The 27122-nt window shown below is 43.5% G+C and overlaps 1 protein-coding gene across 1 annotated transcript in view; it reads left to right on the top strand.

Annotated features, from left to right (window-relative positions):
• Nucleotides 1–27122, top strand: part of LOC140739509 (dedicator of cytokinesis protein 2-like) — a 651201-nt gene that overhangs the window by 68091 nt on the left and 555988 nt on the right. Inside the window, exons 2-5 of the mRNA XM_073067873.1 lie at nucleotides 4909–4992; nucleotides 11674–11714; nucleotides 13128–13183; nucleotides 16423–16519. Of these exons, the coding sequence (XP_072923974.1) occupies nucleotides 4909–4992; nucleotides 11674–11714; nucleotides 13128–13183; nucleotides 16423–16519 (278 nt within the window). The remainder of the gene's footprint in view (nucleotides 1–4908; nucleotides 4993–11673; nucleotides 11715–13127; nucleotides 13184–16422; nucleotides 16520–27122) is intronic.

Here is a 27122-nt window from a genome sequence, read left to right as displayed (position 1 = left end):
CTGGTAAGGTACAAAATGACTACTAAAGTACACTTTGCACCTACCTTCATCTGGGAAAATAGTAAAAGTGAAAGAAAAGGTAGTTGAATTGTTAGATAAGTTGGCTGGTATGGGTGATCCACCAGGAGTAGATGGACACATTCCTTGATTTTGAGGCAAGTAAAAGGAAAACTTGTGGAGATACTGACTGTAGCCTTTCAACCTTCCATAGAAGCAGGATGTTTTTTTAGCGTGTCGCACCAGTCAGCCATTCTTGTCTGGCGCATGGTGTCAGGATTGGTCTCCTTTTGGATTAACCGGCTCACGATATGAACGTTCCTGACTCAACCCTTGTTCTTTTTATGAGGCCGAGTGGCTAGCTCGATGCTCAACCCGACTTTGATTCGAACTCGGGAGCCTTTGCTCCGGAATCCGGCGCTGATGCCATTGCGCCACCAGCCGGATGGTGCCATGGAAGAAAGGGAATATGACTCACTCGTTCAACGAGGGAGTGAGGATAAGCCCAGCAACTAAAGGACACTCATTTTAACTTCAGTGGTATGAGAGATTTTAGAAACATTGATTAGTTCAGAATTCGTAATTGCCTAGGCAAAAATGGATTAAGTAAGTTATCCAGTATGGATTCTTGAGGGAAAATCCTATTTAACCACTGATAGAATTTCTTGATGAGTTATTTGGCAGAACTGAAGCGAGGATGCAGTTAATGTTGTACATAGGCTTCTAATGCTTTCAACTAAGGTGCCATATTGCAGGCTTAACAGAAATGTCAGAGTTCATAAAAAGAATATTGATGATATGGATACAAAGTTGGTTAAAAAAATTGACAATTGATATTTCTCTTGAATTGGTGGATCTCAGAATAGAGTAAGTTCAGCCTGGGTCAGAACAGCTAGTTAACCTGCTGTATTCTATCTGTGTTATTGACATAGACTTGGTTGTTATTGACAAGCCATAGCTTCTAATTTCATGATGAAACAGAATTTTCCAGTAGTATGAACTGGAAGGGGCAAATGGAATGGAATGTGAAGAACAGGTAGCAGGGTAGATCAGCTGGTAGAGTTTCTGTCCCAAGGCTCCAGTAACCAAGGTTCAATCCTGATGTCCAATGCTATCTACCTGGAGGTTGGACTGTCTTCAGGTGGCTGGGGGGATTTCCACTCATTCCTCTGATTTTCTCCCCCATCTTAAAGAACGTGCAGGTTGATAGGTTAGTTAGCCAATGGAAAAATTGCCCCTCGTGTGTGGCTGAGTGGGAGCTGATGATAGTAAACATACAAAAATGATGTGGTACTGAGGAAGCAGGTTCACGGGTTTGGTAGGTAAGACAGAAAACACAAATTACAAATAATCCTTTACTTACAAACAGTAAAAGATTTGACCAAACATCTAAGTCCCTCGAGTTACACAAAATACAAAACTGAATAGATACTTAGCTAAAAGTGCATGCAGGCCTCCCTAAGTCTGGAGTACTGTTGGAGAACTTTTGGAGAACTTTTTGAATAGTTCTTCAGCACTGATTGCAACCTCAGGATGAAAATAAGTGCCCCAAAGATAAAGGAAGGGGACCTGCATCTGGCGACATGTAAACTGACCCCCCCCCCCCCCACACACACACACAATAGATGTAGAACCAGTGTAAATTGTGCATGTGGATTTAGTAGGTGACAGGGCCCATTTCTGTGCTGTGCAGCTCCATTATTAAAAAATGATAATATCATATACATGGTTTTGGGCTTTATCAATACAGGGTGAAAAGCAGAAATGTTACACTCACTCTTTAGAAAACATGAGTCCGGCATGAACTGAAAATTGTGTTTCCTTCTGTCTAAGAAAGAGATGGAGGCATTATAGAGTTTTGAGAAATGATTGTAGAGGGCAAGTCCTGAATGAGAAACTATAGTTACACTGACAAATTAGAGAAGAGTGGCTGTTTTCTTTGGAGAAAAGAAGGCTGATGGGAGATTTAACTACATAAATTGATGAGGGTCTGGATAGAGTGGATACAGAAGGCTGTCTCCATTGGTGGATGGGTCCCAGACCAGAGGTGACAGGGAAGAGAATTAGAATTGACATGAAGACAAAGCTTTTTGACACAACATGGCTGGAATCTATAATGCACAGCTTGCTGCTGAGGTGGAGGTGAGATCCACTGTGGTTTTCAAAAAGGAACTGGCTAAATAAATTGCAAGGCCACAGAGAAAGAGGAAGCATGTGAAGTTATTGATTTATTCCAGTAAAGGGCCAGACTGGATATGATGGTTTGAATGTTCTCCTGTAATGTGATCTCTCTGCAATTCTCCCTTCCCCTCCTCACTGACCCTTGCTTTAGTCTTATGTCCTCCAGTCAGTCTGTCTCTCCATCCCACCTCTTCCTTTAACCTGCATCCCTTCTTCCTTGAGCCTTTCTGTATTACAGAGTGTCATTAATGTTTTATTTGTTGGCAGAATATATCATGCAATCTGTCGTGCTTTAATCCATATAAATACTAATGGGCCACACTCATGGTTTGTGGCCCAGCTGTTCTATAACAGGGATCAGCAAACTAATTAAACTACTAAATTACATGTCTTCGACAAATCCACATTTTGAGGACTTCAATTCCTTGTGGCTATTTAGAATGATACCGGTTTTGGCACAAGGGGAAGGGACTCGAGGGGTAGCAGTTCCTCCATCAGTAGAAGTGCCAGGCATGATACTGAGCAGCCAGACCTGCCACTGACTGAGATGGAGTCTGAGAAATGATAGCAGGCTGCTGGACAACCGGAGAAAGAAACTGACTTCTGCTGATCTTTGCAAAGGGTTGTGGTAACTTCACACTTTGCCATTTGGTACTTATTGCGAAACAGAATTGAATAAAGGATGTCTAAAACAAAAAAAAAACGGTTTATCACTGACATAGAACCTGCCATTGCTTTGCAATATGTCATTAGCTACTACCTGGCATTTTGTTTTCATTGCTATTTTTGACAAAAATATTGTTGTGCTATCTTTGTTAATTGTTTTAAACATTGTGTTTGATTTCTATCCGTGTCATGCATTGCCATGAGTTAATTGGATCGTTCATTATTTTATAAGGTTCCCTCTGTAATGTCATTTGCAGTGATAAATCTACAAAGTAGATAGGCTTCCTTTTAATGCTACAAGATTTCATTTGTATCTTTAGATCAATGCAATCTCATTTATTTTTAGCTCAAATAACTGCACGTTGGAATATATTGGTCAAAATCTCATTCAAATTCAAAGTCCACTCTATGTGCAATTATGTGAATACACGAGAACGCAGCTTCAGATTAGGAGCATTATCAAAAATACAAACATAAATTATACACAGCTTTACAAAAATTAACCCAAATAGCAGGAAAAAGATGAATTCCATTGCAGTGTAAAATGATCAAAGTGGAAATAATGTTGGGGTAACACAAACAAAATGCTGGTGGAACGCAGCAGGCCAGGCAGCAGCTCTAGGGAGAAGCACTGTCGACGTTTCGGGCTGAGACCCTTCATCCTGACAAGGGGTCTCGGCCCGAAACGTCGACAGTGCTTCTCCCTATAGATGCTGCCTGGCCTGCTGTGTTCCACCAGCATTTTGTGTGTGTTGTTTGAATTCCCAGCATCTGCAGATTTCCTCGTATAATTTTGGGGTAATGATTTGGGTCCATTTTATAATTGTGAACTAAGTACATCTACAGAATTGAAGCAAGAAGACAGATTGGAGAACAAACAAAAGCAAACACCACTGCACAGCTAAAAGTTAAGCATGACAAACTACAGGCCCGTAGATATTGATTACAACAGCAAACGCAGCACTGGTTGTAGTTCAGTTTAGGCTGCATAGTAGGCCGCCTTGCAGAGGGGATAAGTCTACAGCATAAATATCATATTCAACACAAAGCTCTAGGGACAGTTTGTAATCTTAAAATCCAAAGAGTATTTCCTTCCCAAATGTTTCAGCTTTAGTCTGGATTTGACAAGTGTATTCCAGTCTGCAAAATTACTAGGGGAGGAGAAAAAGCAAAATAAAAACAGAAAAAGCTGAAAACGCTCAGCAGGTCAGCAGCTTTAGAGTTCAAAGTTTAAAGTAAATGTTATTATCAATATATTTATTTTTGACCAGATACAACCCTGAGATTCATTTCCTGGAGGCATACTCAGCAAATCTATAGAATAGCAACACTAACAGAATCAATGAAAGACCAGCCAATTAGGGCATTCAGCTAGAGTGCAGAGGACAACAAACTATGCCAATGCAAATATAAATAAAAAGCAACAAACAACGAGAACATGACATGAAGGGTCCTTGAAAGTGAGTCCATAGGCTGTGGAGACATTTCAATGATAGGGCAAGTTAAGTTGAGTGAAGTTATCCACTTCTGTTCAAGAGCCTGACGGTTGAGGAGTAGTAACAGTTGTTGAGCCTAAGGCTCCCATACCTTTACGCTACCGGCAGGAGTGAGAACAGAACATGACCTGGGTGGTGGGGATCCCTGATGATGGATGCTGCTTTCCAACGACAGCGTTTCATGTAGATGTGATCAATGGTTGGGAGGGCAACAGTGGAAATAGAAGCAGAGTTAACAATTCAGATCAAGATATCATTTACCAAAATAGAAGTTTGCATGATCTGAGAATGCAAGTTAAATTTTATACTATTAAAAGAATATCCCTCTACATTTCTAGATTACACATTGCATGTTACATTACAGTCAGAACCTTACTGAACAGTGAGTGAACCAAACCACCTCATGTAATGTTGACACTAAATTGAATTGTGAAAGGTTTTATTTCTAATGTGAAGGTATGGTATTTAGAAGTGAGGAAATGTAGAGGTCTTTCTCACAGAAAAATTTAATGACAAATTTTGCTCAACATGACCGTATTTTGATTTTAATTGTTTTTATTATTTCTAGTTGTCTTCAATTTTGAGGCCCAGAAGGATCCTCACCTCTCCCTGAGTGTCGGAGATACAGTACAGATCTTGGAGAAGTGTGAAGGTAAAGTGTGAAGCAAAGAAAGCCCAGTAGCATGAGGTTGGATTCCCAGCAGCCCCCTATTCTGGGGTTAGATTCCCATCAGCAGACTGTTCTGGGGTTAGATTCCCATCAGCACCCTGTTCTGGGGTTGGATTCCCAGCAGCCCCCTGTTCTGGGGTTAGATTCCCAGCAGCCCCCTGTTCTGGGGTAGGATTCCCAGCAGCACCCTGTTCTGGGGTTAGATTCCCAGCAGCCCCCTGTTCTGGGGTTGGATTCCCAGCAGCCCCCTGTTCTGGGGTTAGATTCCCAGCAGCAGCCTGTTCTGGGGTTGGATTCCCATCAGCAGCCTGTTCTGGGGTTGGATTCCCAGCAGCCCCCTGTTCTGGGGTTGGATTCCCAGCAGCGCCCTGTTCTGGGGTTAGATTCCCAGCAGCCCACTGTTCTGGGGTTGGATTCCCAGCAGCAGCCTGTTCTGGGGTTGGATTCCCATCAGCAGCCTGTTCTGGGGTTGGATTCCCAGCAGCCCCCTGTTCTGGGGTTGGATTCCCATCAGCAGCCTGTTCTGGGGTTGGATTCCCAGCAACCCCCTGTTCTGGGGTTGGATTCCCATCAGCAGTCTGTTCTGGGGTTGGATTCCCATCAGCAGCCTGTTCTGGGGTTGGATTCCCATCAGCACCCTGTTCTGGGGTTAGATTCCCAGCAGCAGCCTGTTCTGGGGTTGGATTTCCAGCAGCACCCTGTTCTTGTGTTGGATTCCCAGCAGCCCCCTGTTCTGGGGTTAGATTCCCAGCAGCACCCTGTTCTGGGGTTAGATTCCCATCAGCAGCCTGTTCTGGGGTTAGATTCCCATCAGCAGCCTGTTCTGGGGTTAGATTCCCATCAGCAGCCTGTTCTGGGGTTAGATTCCCATCAGCACCCTGTTGTGGGATTGTATTCCCAGCAGCTCCCTGTTCTGTGGTTGGATTCCCAGCAGCCCCCTGTTCTGGGGTTAGATTCCCAGCAGCAGCCTGTTCTGGGGTTGGATTCCAAGCAGCTCCCTGTTCTGGGGTTGGATTCCCAGCAGCCTCCTGTTCTGGGGTTAGATTCCCATCAGCACCCTGTTCTGGGGTTAGATTCCCATCAGCAGCCTGTTCTGGGGTTAGATTCCCATCAGCCCCCTGTTCTGGGGTTGGATTCCCAGCAGCCTCCTGTTCTGGGGTTAGATTCCCAGCAGCTCCCTGTTCTGGGGTTGGATTCCCATCAGCACCCTGTTCTGGGGTTAGATTCCCAGCAGCAGCCTGTTCTGGGGTTGGATTTCCAGCAGCACCCTGTTCTTGGGTTGGATTCCCAGCAGCCCCCTGTTCTGGGGTTAGATTCCCAGCAGCACCCTGTTCTGGGGTTAGATTCCCATCAGCACCCTGTTCTGGGGTTAGATTCCCATCAGCAGCCAGTTCTGGGGTTGGATTCCCAGCAGCAGCCTGTTCTGGGGTTACATTCCCAGCAGCAGCCTGTTCTGGGGTTGGATTCCCAGCAGCTCCCTGTTCTGGGGTTGGATTCCCAGCAGCCTCCTGTTCTGGGGTTAGATTCCCATCAGCACCCTGTTCTGGGGTTAGATTCCCATCAGCAGCCTGTTCTGGGGTTGGATTCCCATCAGCACCCTGTTCTGGGGTTGGATTCCCATCAGCACCCTGTTCTGGGGTTGGATTCCCAGCAGCACATGTTCTGGGGTTAGATTCCCATCAGCAGCCTGTTCTGGGGTTAGATTCCCATCAGCACCCTGTTCTGGTGTTGGATTCCCAGCAGCTCCCTGTTCTGGGGTTGGATTCCCAGCAGCCTCCTGTTCTGGGGTTAGATTCCCAGCAGCTCCCTGTTCTGGGGTTGGATTCCCATCAGCACACTGTTCTGGGGTTAGATTCCCAGCAGCAGCCTGTTCTGGGGTTGGATTTCCAGCAGCACCCTGTTCTTGTGTTGGATTCCCAGCAGCCCTCTGTTCTGGGGTTAGATTCCCAGCAGCACCCTGTTCTGGGGTTAGATTCCCATCAGCACCCTGTTCTGGGGTTAGATTCCCATCAGCAGCCTGTTCTGGGGTTAGATTCCCATCAGCAGCCTGTTCTGGGGTTAGATTCCCATCAGCAGCCTGTTCTGGGGTTAGATTCCCATCAGCACCCTGTTCTGTGGTTGGATTCCCAGCAGCCCCCTGTTCTGGGGTTAGATTCCCAGCAGCAGCCTGTTCTGGGGTTGGATTCCCAGCAGCTCCCTGTTCTGGGGTTGGATTCCCAGCAGCCTCCTGTTCTGGGGTTAGATTCCCATCAGCACCCTGTTCTGGGATTAGATTCCCATCAGCAGCCTGTTCTGGGGTTAGATTCCCATCAGCACCCTGTTCTGGGGTTGGATTCCCAGCAGCCTCCTGTTCTGGGGTTAGATTCCCAGCAGCTCCCTGTTCTGGGGTTGGATTCCCATCAGCACCCTGTTCTGGGGTTAGATTCCCAGCAGCAGCCTGTTCTGGGGTTGGATTTCCAGCAGCATCCTGTTCTTGGGTTGGATTCCCAGCAGCCCCCTGTACTGGGGTTAGATTCCCAGCAGCATCCTGTTCTGGGGTTAGATTCCCATCAGCACCCTGTTCTGGGGTTAGATTCCCATCAGCAGCCTGTTCTGGGGTTGGATTCCCATCAGCAGCCTGTTCTGGGGTTAGATTCCCAGCAGCAGCCTGTTCTGGGGTTGGATTCCCAGCAGCTCCCTGTTCTGGGGTTGGATTCCCAGCAGCCTCCTGTTCTGGGGTTAGATTACCATCAGCACCCTGTTCTGGGGTTAGATTCCCATCAGCAGCCTGTTCTGGGGTTAGATTCCCATCAGCACCCTGTTGTGGGGTTGGATTCCCAGCAGCTCCCTGTTCTGGGGTTGGAGTCCCAGCAGCCCCCTGTTCTGGGGTTAGATTCCCAGCAGCAGCCTGTTCTGGGGTTGGATTCCCAGCAGCTCCCTGTTCTGGGGTTGGATTCCCAGCAGCCTCCTGTTCTGGGGTTAGATTCCCATCAGCACCCTGTTCTGGGGTTAGATTCCCATCAGCCCCCTGTTCTGGGGTTAGATTCCCATCAGCAGCCTTTTCTGGGGTTAGATTCCCATCAGCACCCTGTTCTGGGGTTGGATTCCCAGCAGCCCCCTGTTCTGGGGTTAGATTCCCATCAGCAGCCTGTTCTGGGGTTAGATTCCCATCAGCAGCCAGTTCTGGGGTTAGATTCCCAGCAGCACCCTGTTCTGGGGTTGGATTCCCAGCAGCTCCATGTTCTGGGGTTAGATTCCCAGCAGCAGCCTGTTGTAGGGTTGGATTCCCAGCAGCACCCTGTTCTGGGGTTAGATTCCCATCAGCAGCCTGTTCTGGGGTTAGATTCCCATCAGCACCCTGTTCTGGGGTTGGATTCCCAGCAGCTCCCTGTTCTGGGGTTGAATTCTTAGCAGCCTCCTGTTCTGGGGTTAGATTCCCCACAGCACCCTGTTCTGGGGTTAGATTCCCAGCAGCACCCTGTTCTGGGGTTGGATTCTCAGCAGCCTCCTGTTCTGGGGTTAGATTCCCATCAGCACCCTGTTTTGGGGTTAGCTTCCCATCAGCACCCTGTTCTGGGGTTAGATTCCCATCAGCACTCTGTTCTGGGGTTAGATTCCCATCAGCCCCCTGTTCTGGGGTTAGATTCCCAGCAGCCCCCTGTTCTGGGGTTGGATTCCCAGCAGCCTCCTGTTCTGGGGTTAGATTCCCATCAGCACCCTGTTCTGGGGTTAGCTTCCCATCAGCACCCTGTTCTGGGGTTAGATTCCCATCAGCACTCTGTTCTGGGGTTAGATTCCCATCAGCACCCTGTTCTGGGGTTAGATTCCCAGCAGCTCCCTGTTCTGGGGTTGGATTCCAATCAGCACCCTGTTCTGGGGTTAGATTCCCAGCAGCAGCCTGTTCTGGGGTTGGATTTCCAGCAGCACCCTGATCTGGGGTTGGATTCCCAGCAGCCCCCTGTTCTGGGGTTAGATTCCCAGCAGCACCCTGTTCTGGGGTTAGATTCCCATCAGCACCCTGTTCTGGGGTTGGATTCCCATCAGCAGCCTGTTCTGGGGTTGGATTCCCAGCAACTCCCTGTTCTGGCATTGGATTCCCAGCAGCATCCTGTTCTGGGGTTAGATTCCCATCAGCACCCTGTTCTGGGGTTAGATTCCCATCAGCAGCCTGTTCTGGGGTTGGATTCCCATCAGCACCCTGTTCTGGGGTTGGATTCCCATCGGCACCCTGTTCTGGGGTTGGATTCCCAGCAGCACCCTGTTCTGGGGTTAGATTCCCATCAGCAGCCTGTTCTGGGGTTAGATTCCCATCAGCAGCCTGTTCTGGGGTTAGATTCCCAGCAGCCTCCTGTTCTGGGGTTAGATTCCCAGCAGCACCCTGTTCTGGGGTTGGATTCCTAGCAGCTCCCTGTTCTGGGGTTGGATTCCCAGCAGCTCCCTGTTCTGGGGTTGGATTCCCAGCAGCCTCCTGTTCTGGGGTTAGATTCCCAGCAGCTCCCTGTTCTGGGGTTGGATTCCCAGCAGCCTCCTGTTCTGGGGTTAGATTCCCATCAGCACCCTGTTCTGGGGTTAGATTCCCAGCAGCACCCTGTTCTGGGGTTGGATTCCCAGCAGCCTCCTGTTCTGGGGTTAGATTCCCATCAGCAGCCTGTTCTGGGGTTGGATTCCCAGCAACTCCCTGTTCTGGCATTGGATTCCCAGCAGCATCCTGTTCTGGGGTTAGATTCCCATCAACACCCTGTTCTGGGGTTAGATTCCCATCAGCAGCCTGTTCTGGGGTTGGATTCCCATCAGCACCCTGTTCTGGGGTTGGATTCCCATCGGCACCCTGTTCTGGGGTTGGATTCCCAGCAGCACCCTGTTCTGGGGTTAGATTCCCATCAGCACCCTGTTCTGGGGTTAGATTCCCATCAGCAGCCTGTTCTGGGGTTGGATTCCCAGCAGCTCCCTGTTCTGGTGTTGGATTCCCAGCAGCTCCCTGTTCTGGGGTTAGATTCCCAGCAGCCCCCTGTTCTGGGGTTAGATTCCCATCAGCACCCTGTTCTGGGGTTGGATTCCCAGCAGCACCCTGTTCTGGGGTTAGATTCCCATCAGCACCCTGTTCTGGGGTTGGATTCCCAGCAGCACCCTGTTCTGGGGTTGGATTCCCAGCAGCACCCTGTTCTGGGGTTGGATTCCCAGCAGCAGCCTGTTCTGCGGTTTGATTCCCATCAGCACCCTGTTCTGGGGTTGTATTCCCAGCAGCAGCCTATTCTGGGGTTAGATTCCCATCAGCACCCTGCTCTGGGGTTAGAGGACTGTCTGAGATGGGAGGAAAGGGGCTTGCTTTGCTGTTGTTGATTTGTTATTCTGCTCAACATAGTGGCCATGTTGTATTGTAGCTGGATTGTCCGGCAACACCTGTGGGCTGCCCCAGCACATCCTTAGCAATGTGATGGTTGTTAACACAAATGTCACATTCCACTATATGTTTTGATGTACAGGTATAAGTAAATGAATCTGAATCTAAAGTTGTATAAGGAGGAAATACAATGGGAAAATCAATGCTTTGTTGTCTGTTTATTATAGAAACAACAAAATAATCTTGTGGTAAGACAACTGAACAGCAGCCATAATATGGAAGGAAAGCTCTCAGTTCCTGATCAATTGTTTTCCTTGGCATTCACATCAAATTTTTGCTTTATATTATTCAGCAGTTTTCCTGTGAAGAGTTTCCATAAGTGTAAAATAAACAGGAACATACTGGAGAAAAAGAATCACAAAAAATAAATAACACGGATTCTGGAAATTTGAAATAAAAATAGGAAGTACTCAGTGGAATAGTCAGCATTTGTAGGGAAGGGAACAATTAATGTTTCAAATTGATGACCTTTCAGAAGAATATTACCATTATTTCTCTCTCCAGAGACGTTGACTTATCTATTGAGTATTCCCAGCATAATGCTCATAAACAAGTATATTTTCTGATACTTTCCAATTTGCTTTATACTGTAAGTCTGTGATCTTTTTCAGTTGGTAATGGTCTCAAGTTTTATAGGAAAGCACATAAGGTTACTAATTACAAATAAACTATGTCTCCCAATCTGTCTCTTAAGAATGTTTTGGATTACTAATCTTTAAGCAAGTCTTTTATAATACACTACTTTCCACTTGAGTGTTTATTCTTTTTAAGGACACAAACTAAGGAGGGGTAGCAATCGTAAACGTTGCTCCTTGATCCACCTCCACCATTCAATAGCATCGCAACTGTTGTGACTTTGGCCTCAATTTTAATTTCTGCATGTTCATCATAACCCTTTACTACTCCACAGACCAAGCAACCACCCATTCGAGACATAATGTGCACAATAACACTAATCTGTTTACCAACATTGGCTCCATCTCTGTTCAAACTGCCACATTACTAGATTTTTCCAGACTTTACCCCTTCATTTTCTTGAGCATTAAATAGTATGTATAACTCAGCTACGCTTCCAATTATACACCATGGTATTATAAGTGCGCACATACGTTTAGGGTATATTAGTTAAGTTTGTGAGGTGAAAAAAAATGGATTTTTGATAAATTTAGGTGAATTGCATTGGAAAGGTTGTCCTGAGCAACATAATCATCATTGTATTCAACTGAGAGCCCCTGGCCTGATTCGGTTCCCAGAGTTTTAATAAATTTTTATCTTTCCCACAGGATGGTATAAAGGATGTTTGATGAAAAACAAGTCACAAATGGTGAGTCACTATCACGCTCATTTTGAATTTTAGCTCTGGGCTCTTAGATCTATGCATGTTTATTTATTTTTAAAGGGTTAAATTCCTATTAACACAATTAATCTCAAGTTAACTCAATTGAGATTTAGTCTGACTCAATTATTATTAAAAGACCTTTGTCAAAGATTACATTTAAATAATACAGTGAAAGCTAAAATGTCAAAAAATCATTGTGGGTGAATAAATTTTCAGCATTTCAATTACAGCCATATGCGGCATTGAGCTTCTTGTAAATCCTATAATCTGATTTGCCAAGACATGGAACCCCATGGCAAACAAGATGTGGTTGAAATCAGTCACTGTATATACCCTCAGTGTAGTCTTCTGGCCCTCTCAATCAGTTTATGAATACATCAAAACTCATTCAGAAATCTTAATATTTTCCCATTCTTCACTTTCTGCAAACTGTGGAAGTTCAATTTAGTTTAGGCAATCATATTAAAGCCTCAGTTCTGAGGACATTGGCTGTAGTTTTCATTTGTTTCCTGCAGATGGGTATGTTTCATTAATTGTTAACTCAAACACCAGGCTAAGCTTGTTAGAATAACAGATTGCTCTTTCTGCAGGTGACAAATGCCTGGTTAAGATCACACAAGACATATAGTCATTATTAGGAGAGCAGAATATTCAGTAGGGATGTTAATCTTTTAGCATTAATTTAAATAACACGTTTACAAGCTGTATTTTATGTGATATACACCCCTTCTGGTATTTCTCATTTCAAAATTAGTTTGCCAAATATTATCAGAATGGGCTTTGCTGCTTGAGGCAATATCATTGTTCAAAAAAATGGAAAGTAGAATTTCAAATTTTGACCCAGACAGTTTAAGTTGTGTTGACTACTTTTTCCATAAATGTTCTGTAAATACTCCTTTAAATGTGCCCACTGAAATCTAATAACTATAAAATATGGTGAGATGTTCACTAAATCAACTATCATTCTGAAAGTCCTCATGGGCACAACAGTGATTTCAATGACAGCATCCTTTATCTTAATTTTTTTAGAAAACTAGCATAGAACAGCTGCTTTAATGGAAGCTGAAAAGTGTGTCATCATTATTTCATTTGTAGGGACTCTTTACTTGTTCCATATCAAAGACCACATGCTCTTAGCTTCCAGCTAATGTTCTGTGTTATTACATCAAAAAATGTTGCAAAAGAACACATGTCAGAGAACGCAAATATTTCTGCTTTTGCCATCATAATTCTTTTTTAATCAGATATGATTTGATTCTATTCTATAATTCATGGACAAATGTTTGAATGATTATAGTAATGTAGAGACATCTAAAAAATCTCCAGATAATCTAAAAAAAATTCTAGCATGGAAATCAGTGATGGCATCTGCTAATGGAGATTCTGTTTATTTTGCAGGGTGTGTTTCCAGCATCATTCGTGCATGTCAAAGAAGCTGTCATTGAGAAAAGAGGGTATGGATTAAAACTGAAGTCTTCTAAAATCACCCTTAACCTTTGTTTTTTTGGGTATTTATTCAAAGGATAGAGGCTTCACAGGCTGAGCCAACATTTAGTTTCTGAGTTGCTCTTATAAGGTAGTGTTAAGCTGCTGTCTTGACTGCTGCATTCCTTGAGGTGTAGATGCCACACAATGCTGTTAGAGAGAATGTTCCAGGATTTTCAGCCAGGGACGGTAACAATATTCTTTCCAAGTCAGGATGGTGTGTGGCTCGGAGAGCAACTACCAGCTGGGTGTGTCCCAGTTTGTTTGCTACCACTTTCCTGCCAGCTGATGGAAGTTGCAAAGGTGCTGTCTCAGGAGCACCCTGTAAATAGTACAGACTGTTGCGACTGTGTGTTTATGGTGGAGAGAGTGAATGGATGCAGATCAGGTGCTTTTTCACGCAGATGGATATGACCTTGAATGTTGGCGAATCTGAACTCATCCAGGTAACTGTAGAGTATTCCATCACACTCCTGACATGGACAATGTAGTAAGTATAGACTATTCGATCCCACTCCTGACATAGACCATGTGGTAAGTATAGACTATTGCATCACACTCCTGACATGGACAATGTAGTAAGTATAGACTATTCCATCACACTCCTGACATGGACCATGTGGTAATTATAAACTATTCCATCACACTCCTGACATGGACCATGTGGTGAGTATAGACTATTCCATCACACTCCTGACATGGACCATGTAGTAAGTGTGGAAGATACAATCATACTCCTGATTTGGTCCATGGAGATAGGTGACCAAGTTTGGTGATTATGGTCTGAATTATTCACTGTAGAGTTACTAACTTCTGACCTGTTCCTGTAGTTATAATGTGTGCATGGCTATCCTAGTTCTGTTTGTTTAAGCTTGAACTTAACCTGCTGGTAGCAAGGTAGTGTGTTGTAAATACTGGTGCAAATGCATAATATTTAAACTGCAATAGGTCATGGTAATTTACATTCTGGTTCCATTTCCTTTTGCTTGGAGCCTTGGACCTGCATCAGATAAGTTGATTGCAGAGTAGTGTCTTTTATCGAAGAGTTACAAAGGGGATTTAAACTGTAGTTCTGTACAGTTGTGGATGCAATTAGATAGAAGCATGGGAAATCATCACTATCTACTGGTTGCATTGTCTAACTTTGAAGTACATTGAGCAGTGTCCATCCAATTCATAATGGAACTGAACCTGACAAGTTGGATTTATTTAGCTAAGGGATATGTTGTCAGCAAGTAAATAATTTATTGTGTATCTCTTCTTGCCCCAAAACGATTTACAAGGTTGTTTCAGGGGGCATTGAAAAGTCAACAGCTTACAGGGTTGGGAGTTCTGACAACACTATAACTGATAATAAATTTTCAATTCCACTTTTAATTGCTTGGATTTGGAGTTAAACTCCTTTCCATTAATCAAAGTCATTTGTCTGTGCTTACTAGTCCAATAACATAACCACAATATACAGTAACCACTTATAAGTTTTGGTGCCTTGATTGGAAACAAGCACCAAATGTATTCTAATGCTCCAGACAGACACTACAGGCTTCAAGTCATCCTCTAAATTAAAAACTAAAGTCATGTTATGGTAAGAATGCCATGACAATATTGAACAAAATCATCACCATGGTGAAAAGTTGAGGCCATGGTGTATGCTGTGACTGTGAACAAAGTCACCAAGAGACACCAAAACCAATGATATCGGAGTCTTTATTCAGTACACAAGCAGTCATCATACTGGAGATACTCTTAGAAGAGGCTCACGGATCCAATATTGCATGACATTTGATATGCTAAAGATCAAAGATAATAGCAGGGCAATTCTATTGTTACAATGCATCCATAAAGATTCCTTTGAATGACATATAATTTTCAAACACCTAAATATTCACACCAATACTCCAGACACCCAGAATGAATGCTAATCACTGTTGTCTCTGAGTTGCATTCATGCATATACAGACATTGCAGGTCAATACGCGTTTCCTGGTTTGCAATCAATCCCAGATAGCATCTCCAACAACACCATCATTCAGAGCTGCATTTTAAACTCAACCTACAATACACATTCAGATCTGAAGACTGACAGCTGTTGAAATTAATATTTACTATATTGCATAATTCCAGAATAAGCCCTAACAGTGTGCAGAGCAACATATGGGAAAAGGAATGTAAATGAAGATGAAACAATGTGGCATCTCTAATAAAGGGATTACAGGACTATCTTATTTTGAAGTAAAGAGAGAATGATTGAGACAAAACCAAATGGTACTGAAGATAAGTTTGGAGGGGACCTTGTGATGATAACTTGTTGTGATGTGCATCGGGCCAGTTCTTGCCAAAGGCATGTAGATGTTGAAAGAACAACTGAGGAGAATTGCTGAAGTTTATGCATAAAAACCTCAGGCTGTTCAAGGTAGGAGCTTGAAATGAGTGCTAAATATTCCTTGTGACTGATCATTCTAAAAAGAACATCCAATACAATTAGCTATTACTGACAATTTAAAACAAATTAGGCAATTCGTTGGATATATTAAAATAGTTGAAAGTTAGAATAGAAAAAAAGATGAAGTACAGGAGGCAATAAAAAGACACTGAGTCTACACTGTGTTGTCAATAATTGCAGGCTTTCCAGTGAAATAACCTTCTTTATCCTCCAGCATAGCTCGACCTTAGTTAACTCAAAAACTTTGATTTCAGAATGAAACGAAAGCACCCGGCTTTGGAGGCGGGGAGTGGATGTGGCAGCAGCTGCAGATAAAACAGAAACTACACACAGTGGATGCGATGGACCCTTCCTCAGAACTTTGCATGTTATATTATCAGCATTGGCATTATTTGATCTCAGATCTACTGTACATTAACATGGGCCCTAGCATCTAAACAAAGACCTTCCAAATGTTAAATGATGCTCTATGGATTTTCAAATTCAATTAAAACAGCAGCAAGTTAACAAAATGGACATCCTAGATGGGCTGATAGATATTGGTGACAGGTGTGGGACAAGGCCAATGTGACAAAGAGCAACTAGACTAAGTTACATTTTGGTGCTCTAAGTTCCACTTAATTCCATGTAATTCTTTGTGTTGAAGCTGCTAAGATAGACCAGTTAATTTTGCATAGAGTTTTGAAAAGTGGAAATTGTCACTAACAGATGGTTATCTCTGCAGTCTGCAGTTGTTTATTCTCTACATCACATGTTTCCTTCCAGAAATATGGAAAATGTTTCCTCTGCTGAAATGCCATTGGTGCAGGAGGTCACCACCACACTGAGGGAATGGGGTAACATCTGGAAACAACTCTATACGGTAAGGAGTGGTTATAGTTTTACCATTTAAACCAAGTGGTTTACAAAGTCCTTTCTGAGATCAATTTAAAGTCAACCCTTTATTTGGCCTGCAATCACATTTTTGCTCGACCAGTAAAACATTTACGTAAATCATCTTGTAAAATACATTATTAGAGACATAGAATCATAGAAAACTACAGCCCAGAAACTGGCCCTTTGGCTCATCTAGTCCATGCAGAATCGTTTAAGCTGCCAAGTCCTATTGACCTGCATCTGGACCATAGCCCCCTATAACCCATCCATGTACCTATCCGAACTTTTCTTAAATGTTGAAATTGAAATCACATCCACCACTTGAGCTGACATCTCATTCCACCCACTGAGTGAACAAGTTTCCTCTCATAGTCTCTTTAACCTATGACTCCAGTTCTAGTCTCACCCAACTTCAGTGCAAAAAGCATGCTGGCATTTACCCTATTTATGCCCCTCATAATTTTGTGCACTAACTTAAACCAAGCAAGCTGTTAGCTTGAAGGTCACTATTACTAATACTAATGCGATATAATTAGATTTAGATCCAAATTCAAATCCTTAGCTTTCAAGGAGTAAGATCAGCTACCAATTCATACCCCAATTACCAGCTCAAACTGCATGGTGAGAATTCCGCAGTGACTTCACCACCCAGACTGGAGTTGAATGAAGGTCAGTCTTTTGGGACAAGTTTCTTCTTGTGGATACACAAAGCTATTGGGCAGCTCGAATTTCAAAACTTAGTAAGCAGGAAAAACATGTAGGATAATGTAATGGTTGACAGGTGACGCATGTCATTCATAACAGAAACTGTTCTACGTAATTCACAAACACCATCATTGAGTTGTGCTCCTTTAAGAGACAGTGTCTGACATATGGACATCAGTGTAAGGTGACATCTTTTGGTTTAGTTCAAAATGGAAGTAGATAAAGGCACATAAAAAACTTTGGGATGTTGTATTGACAAAATTCTACATTGGTGACCCTGAGACTCTCAGAGGATTCCAGAGTCGCTCAACAACAGGTAGACTAACACAGCTGCTTTGAAGCTGCTGGAGTTTTGGGAGCTGCAAGCTACCACATGGTTTGTGCAGGTGGAAGCCCAACTCGGGCTGCAAGAAATCACCATGGACAATGCCAAAATTTTACTATGTCATAGCATTGCTAAGTAGTTCTACTGCAGCCAGTGTGATAAGTCTACTAGAAGAACCACCTGCATGTGATCAATGTGAAAATTCATCGACTACTGAGTTTTGCACGGTCTGACTCTGAACACAGTAAACAGCTTGCTCAACCTTGCTGACGGAACTAATGGACCACGTGCTATCTCTCCTGGGCAATTACCATCTTTGTTTTATTTTTTAAAGAATTCCATGCAACAAGTGCCTGATCCAGTTCGCACAGACCAATCCCACCTCCCCAATATAGCTGTAAAGGACTATAGGCAGCTTGCTAAAATTGCTGATAGTCTACACTCAGCCAGGGGAAGGTGTATCGTTCCTCCTCCTTTCCCTGTCTCAAGAAGCCTTTCCAGCAGACTCATGCTCTGCTGAACCAGACCAGGCTGGGTCTATGTTTTTAACATGCATGCTTTGGCACGAACTCCAAGAAGTGCCGACTGCCGTGCAGCTTTGACAGTGTCAGTGCATTGGGCTATCCAAGATCAGCAAATACTGTGGCTTCCAGTTGCTAGGATCGTCTTTTGTTAATTATAGACAACCTTTCAGGGTCAACACTTCCTGTGTGACATGGGCACTCAAGTGAGTGGGCTACCGGCATCACCCATGGTTTATAAGGCAGACAGCAATGGACCATCCCTGGAGATTGCCAATGGCAACAGCATCTAGACTTATGGGACATGACAACTGGCAACTTAACTAAACCACCACCACCAATTGTGAAACACTGCTTCTGTGGACTATGCTACACGTGGGACTTAGTCTGGGCTCAGCCTCTGCTTGGCACAGATTCTCTGTGCAGCAGAGGACTGTTAGGAGATCTTAACAATTGCCGGCTTGTGGTTGCAAAGGACTTTGGGTCATTACCCTGTACCCAGTAAGTTCCACCACATGTGAATTCACTCACCTGCTGGGCAAATTCACAAGGCTCACCAAGCCCACGTTTCCCACTACAGTCACAAAGTTTGGGGTCAAGCACCACATTTCCACACCCGCGCACGTAGGCTGGAATCATAAAAGATGGCCAGTGAGAAGTCGGAGTTTGCTAACATAGAATAAACCTTGGGCTTCACCCATCCACGTGGTCCCTAAGCCAGCCATGCAGCAATTACCACTACCTTAATAAGGCCTCCACTGCAGATTCAAGGCTTTCTGGCACGTTTAGCCAGAAAAATAATTTTTTCTAAAGTGGAGATAGTCAGGGGCTATTATCATGTGCTTGTATGCACTGAGGACGTTCCTAAAACTGATGTTATAATCCCATTTGGCCTATTTGAGTTCCTGTGTATGCCACTTGGGCTGCAAAATGCAGCACAGACTTTCCAACGGCTAATGTCTGTGTTAAAAGATTTAGATTTTCTTTTTGTTTATCTGGACAAATTACTTGTCACCAGTGCATCCAAAACACAACACTTATCACATCTCAGCAACTTTTTAACACTTAAGCCAACATGGGCAGATTATTAACTCCGCTAAGTGCCAGTTCGGGTATTGACTTTCTCAACCACTGCAATTCCACAGAAGGTTCAGCACCTCTACCATCAAAAGTCATCATTGTTATGGACTTCTGCACTGCTCCACACTACCAAAGCACCACAAGAGTTTTTAGGTGTGGTGAATTTCTATCACCGATTCATTCAGTGGGCTGCTGAACTTGTGCTAGTGTCCTTAAAGGCAATGCCCCTAATCACATGCTTGACTGGTCAGCTGATAAGACCAGAGCAATTGATGACGCCAAATGAGCTCTTTTAAAGATGACCCTACTGGCACTTCCACCTAAAGCCATCACTACCAATGGCTCAGACTATGCTCTGGGTGTTGTGCATGAACATTTGGTGGAGGCGTGTGGCAACCACTCACCTTCTTCAGCTGGCCTCTCTGCCAACCCCCAACCAGAGATAGTACATCACATTTAACCACAAGCTTCAAGCTTCTCAGAATCTCTCTGGACATCTGCTAGTTTTGTTTTCTACTGGAAGGTCAGCATTTCACAGTGTTTGTTGACCACAAGTCCCTTGTGCATACAATGGCTGAAGCATCAGACATTTGGTCTGCACAGCATCAGTGTCACATGGCCTATATTTCGGAATTCAATACTGACATACAGCACATTGAAGGGAAAAATAATGCTGTGGCTGATTACCACTTAAAGCCTGCTTTCGATGTCTTACAAAATGGAGCTGAATATGCCAGCATGGCAGCTGACCAAACTACCGACCTAGATATCCAGGCTTACCAAACAATAGTCATGGGCCTGCGGTTGGCTGACATCAATTTTTGGTACGCAGGACTTTTTATCCTGTGCGACATCTCAATCAGTCGCCCTCATCCCATGGTGCCTGCAAACTAGGGGTGTAGTGTTTTAAACTCTATTCATGGCCTCTTGCATCTGGGCAGGAAGGCTTCAGAGAAACTGGCTGCTTTAAAGTTTGTGTGGCATGGCCTCAGGAAGGATGTGAGACTGGAACGTAGCCTCTGTTGAGTATCGGCAGGCAAAAATTAACGGCCAGGTTTGGGCACCGACGGCACCTTTTGAGGTTCCTGAGCAATGGTTTGACCACGTCAATGTGGTCCTGGTTGGTTCTCTGCCCTACCCACCCCAGCGGTTTCATGCATCTCCTTACAAGGGTGGACGATATCACCAGGTGGCCAAAGGTTGTCCCTCTCGCATCGATGACAGCTGTGGAGATGGCTCGGGTGTTCATCAATACCTGGGTCACTCGGTTCGGCACCCCATCTGATATTTCTTCCAGCCGCGGTCCCAAACTCATTATGACACCGTAGCGTGTCACCTGCAGTCCAATGGCCTGTGTGAGTAGTTCCACCGTTCCTTACAACTGCTCTGAGGGTCTCCCTGACAGATGAGAGTTGGCACAATTGTCTCCCAAGGGTCCTGTTGGGATTCAGAACGGCTCCAAACAAGGACCTGCAGTTCTCCGCAGCTGAGTTGGTGTACAGACAGTGGCAATGGGTGCCGGGTGATTTTATTCCTGGTGTCACAACTGACCCGTCTGTCTCTTAGCAGTGTTTCACCCTCCTCAGGAAACTCAATTCTTTTACACGTATTCCTACCTCCTTTCTTGCTGTACAGCACCCTTGGGTTCCAGTTGACTTGCGTTCTACCTCGATTATTTTTGTCCGCCATGATGCACATCAACACCCCCTTAAGCCCCCTTACAGTGACTTATTCTACATTTTGGAATGTCGAAAAAAGACTTTAATTGTACATAGGAAGGATAAGCCTGAACTTATTTCAGTAGATTGCCATAAGCCAACTGACCAAGACCTGGATGGTTCCATTACTGTACCCTCTGTATCGTGACATAACCACATGCATGTCAGCACACCCCGGATGAGCCAGAAGCACTGCAGTTACTCAAAGCAAAGCATATAGGATCTGAGCCAGGAGACTCTGAGGAGCTCCAGACAGACTACGAAGCTGGTTTTGGTGAATTCTAGATCGTTTAGGGGGGCTCTGTAGGGTAGGTAATGGGTGACAGGTGACACATATTGTTTATAATAGAAACAGTTCTACATACGAGGGGTGATTGATAAGTTTAAGGCCCAAGGTAGAAAGAGTCAATTTTAGAAAACCTAGCACATTTATTTTTCAACATGGTCCCCTCCTACATTTACACACTTAGTCCAGCGGTCGTGGAGCATACGGATCTTGGACCTCCGGAAAGTGTCCACAGCAGGGGTGATTGATAAGTTTGTGGCCTAAGGTAGAAGGAGAAGAGTTATACAGCTCTCATTACATACACATGTAGGTCAACTCTTTGAGTGATTGTGCAGAAAGTTTGAAGTTAATAGCTCATCTCCTTCTACCTTAGGCCGCGAACTAATCAATCAGCCCTGATGAGTTATTAACTGATCACAAACACAGTCACTGAGTTGTTGTGTTCACTTTAAGAGACAGTGCCTGATGTAATGATATCAGCATAAGGCAACTGCTTTTGGTTTGATTTTAGTGGAAGTAAGGGATTGCAGCTTTCATTAAGCATATAAAATAACTCTCACATATATTATTCACAGAATCCTACAAACACATTAACACTTCCTGACCAAAGACTGAGCTTACATATTCTCATGATGAAACTTACACAGGAAAGGTTGTGGTTATGTTGAAATTAAAAATATTCAGATTGTGTCATCACAGGAAGATAGTAATAGGTCACGGTCCCTTAATTCTGTACCTACTTAATTCACAGTAGCTGCCTTAATTCTACAACTACTTAATTCTTTACTGAACTATATATACCAAGATGAACTTCTAAAATTTTCAGTTGATCTTGATTTTCAATTCTTATCTAACATTCTGGACTGATTCCTGATTTTGAACCTGAACCTCAGTGGAGAACATTGCAAATGTTGCAAGACTTTCTTGACATGTTAACAATATTGCACTCTCCACTGACACTGTCTGGCCTATTCAATATACCCAGAAATTTCTGTTATTGTTTCATTCCCTGTGTTGTCCAGCTCCATACACAATAGATCCCCCATCAGTTACATTAATCATAAATAACTTACTTTTCAATCTTTAACCCTGATTTGTTCAACTTTCTGACCAATTAAACCATGCAGTTCTAGCATTGCTTTGTTTCTTTTTAAAGCAAAAATATAATGGAAGCAGTCATCAAGTTAGGCAGCATCTCTGCAGAAAGGAACAGAGTTAACCTTTCAGAACCATCAGAATCGCTGGTATGCCACCTCCAAAGTCAATATACCCATCAATGTCAGAGATCATACTTGTTTCATTTCTGGCAGATGTTGCAGTCGGTCTGAGAGACGTCAGTGCTGGGATAAAAAAAACTCATATTTTCGCCAAATTATAAACTTCTAAAAGTTTTGTTCCCTTTATCAAAAGAGAAAGAAACCTTAGACCAATCCTCCTTCCTATAGACATTTACTCTGAAATTTCTTACAGTGCAGAAAGAAGAGGTGGTCTCTTCAGAATCTGAGTCAGCTATAATATCACCGTATATGTCATGAAATTTGTTGTTATGTGGCAGCAATACATTGCAACACATTATATTTAAAACTGTGAATCACAGTAAATATATATATATATATATATATATATATATATATATATATAAGTAGAGGTTGAACTAACTAAGCAGTGCAGAAGAGGCAGTGAGCTTCAATGTCCATTCAGAAATCAGATGGCAGAGGGGAAGAAGCTGTTCCATGAATCATTAAGTGTGTGCCTTCAGGCTCCTGTACCACCTCCCTGATGGTAGCAATGGGGGTCCTTGAAGATGGATGCCATCTTTTTGAGGCATTGCTCCTTGAAGATGTCATTGATACTATGGAGGCTCTTGCCCATGATGTAGTTGACTGAGTTTACAACTTTCTGCAGCTTATTTCGATCCTGTACAGTGACTCCCCCCCCCCACCCCATACCAGACAGTCATGAATCCAGTTAGAATGTTCTTCACAGTACATCTGTAAAAATTTCAGGAGAGGAGGGATGAAAACTGTTGCTGACATTATAAAGACAGATTAAACCTCATTCCCATCAACCCACATACAATCTGCTGAATGATTTTCTTTCTGTACTTTGTTCTTCTGGGTCTGCCACCCAGCGTTCTCTCATCTGTGAAGGATATTCCTTTCTAATCATCACTAATGTATCAGCCTTGCTTGCTTGTCACATCTGTTTTTCCAGCAAAATTGAAATGCAGTAACCCTTCGCTCTCTTGTTCCCTTTGGGAGCTGGGCTAAAGAACTGTTAAATCAAGGGTTATCCTGCAGGGAGGTTTTCTGTGCATCACAGCCAAACTGTGGGGCAGATAATAGATTCTTTAATTTATGGTTACAATTCCTCACACGTGGCGCTGAAAAAATCAAATCTTTTTTTTGATGTTCTAAGATTGTGGGAACTTTAGGGTTCAATATTACTCAGTTGAACTCACAGAATGTCAATAGTTTCTCCGAGTTACCATGAGAGTGAATTGAGGGGCAAATTGCTTGTAGAGACTGACGAGGTGTTTCTGCTCAATGAATCTGATATCAGATCACTCTTGATTTAGTTTAAGCCTAGTATCATTCACAATGCAGATGGGTTCATTCATGCAATGGGTTTTCGGACAGGGAAAAATAAGTATGCTTGCAGGACAAAGGATCATATGTGGATTCTGCCAATTCATTGCCTGAAAATGGTCAGTAATGCAAACATCAGCAACTGATAAACTGATGGGATGGTTGATGGACAGCACAGAATCAGTGAGCTGAAGGGTCTGTTTCTAGTCTGTATCTCTCTATGACCTTACAATAAATAAAATCTGCAGATGCTGGAATTCTAAAATTTTAAAAAAGTATGGTAAGTACTGAGAAGATCAGGGCACATTTCAGGCTGAAGACCATTCCTTGTAACTGAGGAGACAAAATGAGATTGTTAAGCTCATTGTACCAGTGCAGAGGGAACAGCTCGTTGTACCAGTGCAGAGGGAACAGCTCATTGTACCAGTGCAGAGGGAACAGCTCGTTGTACCAGTGCAGAGGGAACAGCTCATTGTACCAGTGCAGAGGGAACAGCTCATTGTACCAGTGCATAAAAGCTCTTTGTACCAGTGCAGAGGGAATAGCTCTTTGTACCAGTGCAGAGGGAACAGCTCATTGTACCAGTGCAGAGGGAACAGCACATTGTACCAGTGCAGAGGGAACAGCTCATTGTACCAGTGCAGAGGGAACAGCTCATTGTACCAGTGCAGAGGGAACAGCTCATTGTACCAGTGCAGAGGGAACAGCTCATTGTACCAGTGCAGAGGGAACAGCTCATTGTACCGGTGCAGAGGGAACAGCTCATTGTACCAGTGCAGAGGGAACAGCTCATTGTACCAGTGCAGAGGGAACAACTCATTGTACCAGTGCAGAGGGAACAGCACATTGTACCAGTGCAGAGGGAACAGCTCATTGTACCGGTGCAGAGGGAACAGCTCATTGTACCAGTGCAGAGGGAACAGCTCATTGTACCAGTGCATAAAAGCTCTTTGTACCAGTGCAGAGGGAACAGCTCTTTGTACCAGTGCAGAGGGAACAGCACATTGTACCAGTGCAGAGGGAACAGCACATTGTACCAGTGCAGAGGGAACAGCTCATTGTACCAGTGCAGAGGGAACAGCTCATTGTACCAGTGCAGAGGGAACAGCACATTGTACCAGTGCAGAGGGAACAGCTCATTGTACCAGTGCATAAAAGCTCTTTGTACCAGTGCAGAGGGAACAGCTCTTTGTACCAGTGCAGAGGGAACAGCTCATTGTACCAGTGCAGGAGGGAACAGCACATTGTACCAGTACAGGAGGGAACAGCACATTGTACCAGTGCAGGAGTGGGACTGTGATAGGGATTTCAAATGGTAAGCAATGGGAAGCTCAGGGTCACCCCTGAGAATGGAACACAGCTGTTCCACAATGCTGTCCTTGGACTGTGTTTGGAGGGATACGTTTCAAATAGTGACTAAAATAGTGCACTCTATTCCAAGGGTGATCTTACAAAAGTATCATATAATCATAACATCACTTTCTTATTGTTGTGTTCCAATCCTCTTATAATAAATGCCAACCTATCTCATGCCTTCTGAAATGCTTGCGCTGTCTATTTTGTAAACAGCACACTTTTTTCACCATATACTGCTCATGCTAGTTTCTCACAGATGAAAAGTGTATTTTTAAAGTCTTCTCATCAAAGTGCATAATAGCGCACTTCCCCATGTTATGTCCCATCTGTCACTATTTCACTTACTTAAACCGGCTGCGTTCCTTTGCAAACACTTTGCTGCTCACAACTTGTCTAATTATCAAATCTTTATTTTCATGTGTGTTATTAATCCGGATTTTAAATCCAATTTAGGGCCCTGAACTAATCCTCAGGAACAGCTCTCCTCTTCTGGCTCATGAAAGAATTACCTAGTTTACAAGGGAGAGAGGAGGTTGTTTGTCCTTGGTAACCAGCAGTAGAAGCTCCAGCACTCAAACACTTGTTAAAATTCAGTTATAACTTAAAAGAGACAATGTTGGAAACATATATTGAGCTAGCAGCATCTGCGGAAAGAAAGTGGTTAATGTTTCAGGTTCAGAACCTTCATCAGAAGTGGGGAAGGGAGAAAAAAAACCTAGTTTTCACCAGCAGAGAAGGCCTGAGATAAATGGATGGAATACCTCTGAAAGAGCGAGAAAATATGGATTAATGGTGAATATTAGAGAAGCAGTTAGAAACATATCATGTTTAAAGTTTAGGAAGAGTGTCATTAATGTAGTGACTTTATTTGCATGAATGTACCTCTTGCATCTGATTGCCTCTTCAGCTAGTGAAAAATAAGATGGTGGCCAAAGTAATGATTTCTGAGAAAGAAGACTGTTTGAAATTGAATCTAGATTCTACGCCATGTACTTACTAAGCCTTTAACATACTGGATGGAGTATTGGGGAGACTATCCATGCTAGTATAGATTATTGATAATTATGAGGACATATCAGGCCAGGCACTAAAGGCACTGATCTTTGTAAATTAAGATAAATTTGTGAGTAAGATCAAGTATTGATTTTAATTTTTAATCTCTGTTGAAAATTAAATAATTTTGAGTTTGCTTTACCACAATGACCATAAGACCATTAGACATAGGAAAAATGCTGATATTATCTTAACCTCAGGGAACTACACATAGAAAATGATAAGGGCACATGAGTGGGATCTGTTACTCTATATTGTTATAATGTGGGGAGAAGTGAAAGGGTAAACATTTGTCTTCAGACATGTTTCAGAATGTACAGTGCATCCTGAGTGAGCCTTTTCCTTGTGGAGCCAGTGATTATTTATCCTTTCCACAGCTGCTTTTATAAATCCCTGGGCACTTATGTCAGTCCAGGGTATGTACACATGCTTTGTGGCATCCATGGTCATGAGCTGTGGAAGTCAAATTTTGGTATTATTAATTTTATGGGTAGTGGACATCACTGGCAAGTTCACTAATGCTAAATGCTCTTGAAGGTGGTATCTAACTTCTGCGGATATTTCATGGGAAAGGGTTCCGGGATGTAGGCCAATGAGGGTGCAGGAACTATAATATATTTCCAAGTCAAGGTAATGATTTCCTTTGACTGGAGGCCTGCAGGCGATGATGCTCCCTCGTATTTTCTACCATTGACCTTCTTTGTGGTAGAGGACATGAGTTTGCAGGTGACAAATAATTGCAGTGTACTTTGGCAATGGAACATTTTGCCAACACAGTTCACCAATGGCAGAGGGTTTGAATATTTCGGGCTGGTGATTGGGTGCCAATTATATGGGTGACTAATGACATTCTTCAGAGTTGTTGGGATGACACCTACAATTTAGATTTATATTGGGCAGAATCTGTAGTATCACAAGATTCACTCAGCAGTGTATCAACATTTATGGAGTTGGACC

This window comes from Hemitrygon akajei, chromosome 15 (genome assembly GCF_048418815.1).
Source record: "Hemitrygon akajei chromosome 15, sHemAka1.3, whole genome shotgun sequence".
NCBI lineage: Eukaryota > Metazoa > Chordata > Chondrichthyes > Myliobatiformes > Dasyatidae > Hemitrygon > Hemitrygon akajei.
Note: the sequence above shows the minus strand (reverse complement) of the source record. Positions and strands in the feature narration are given on the sequence as shown.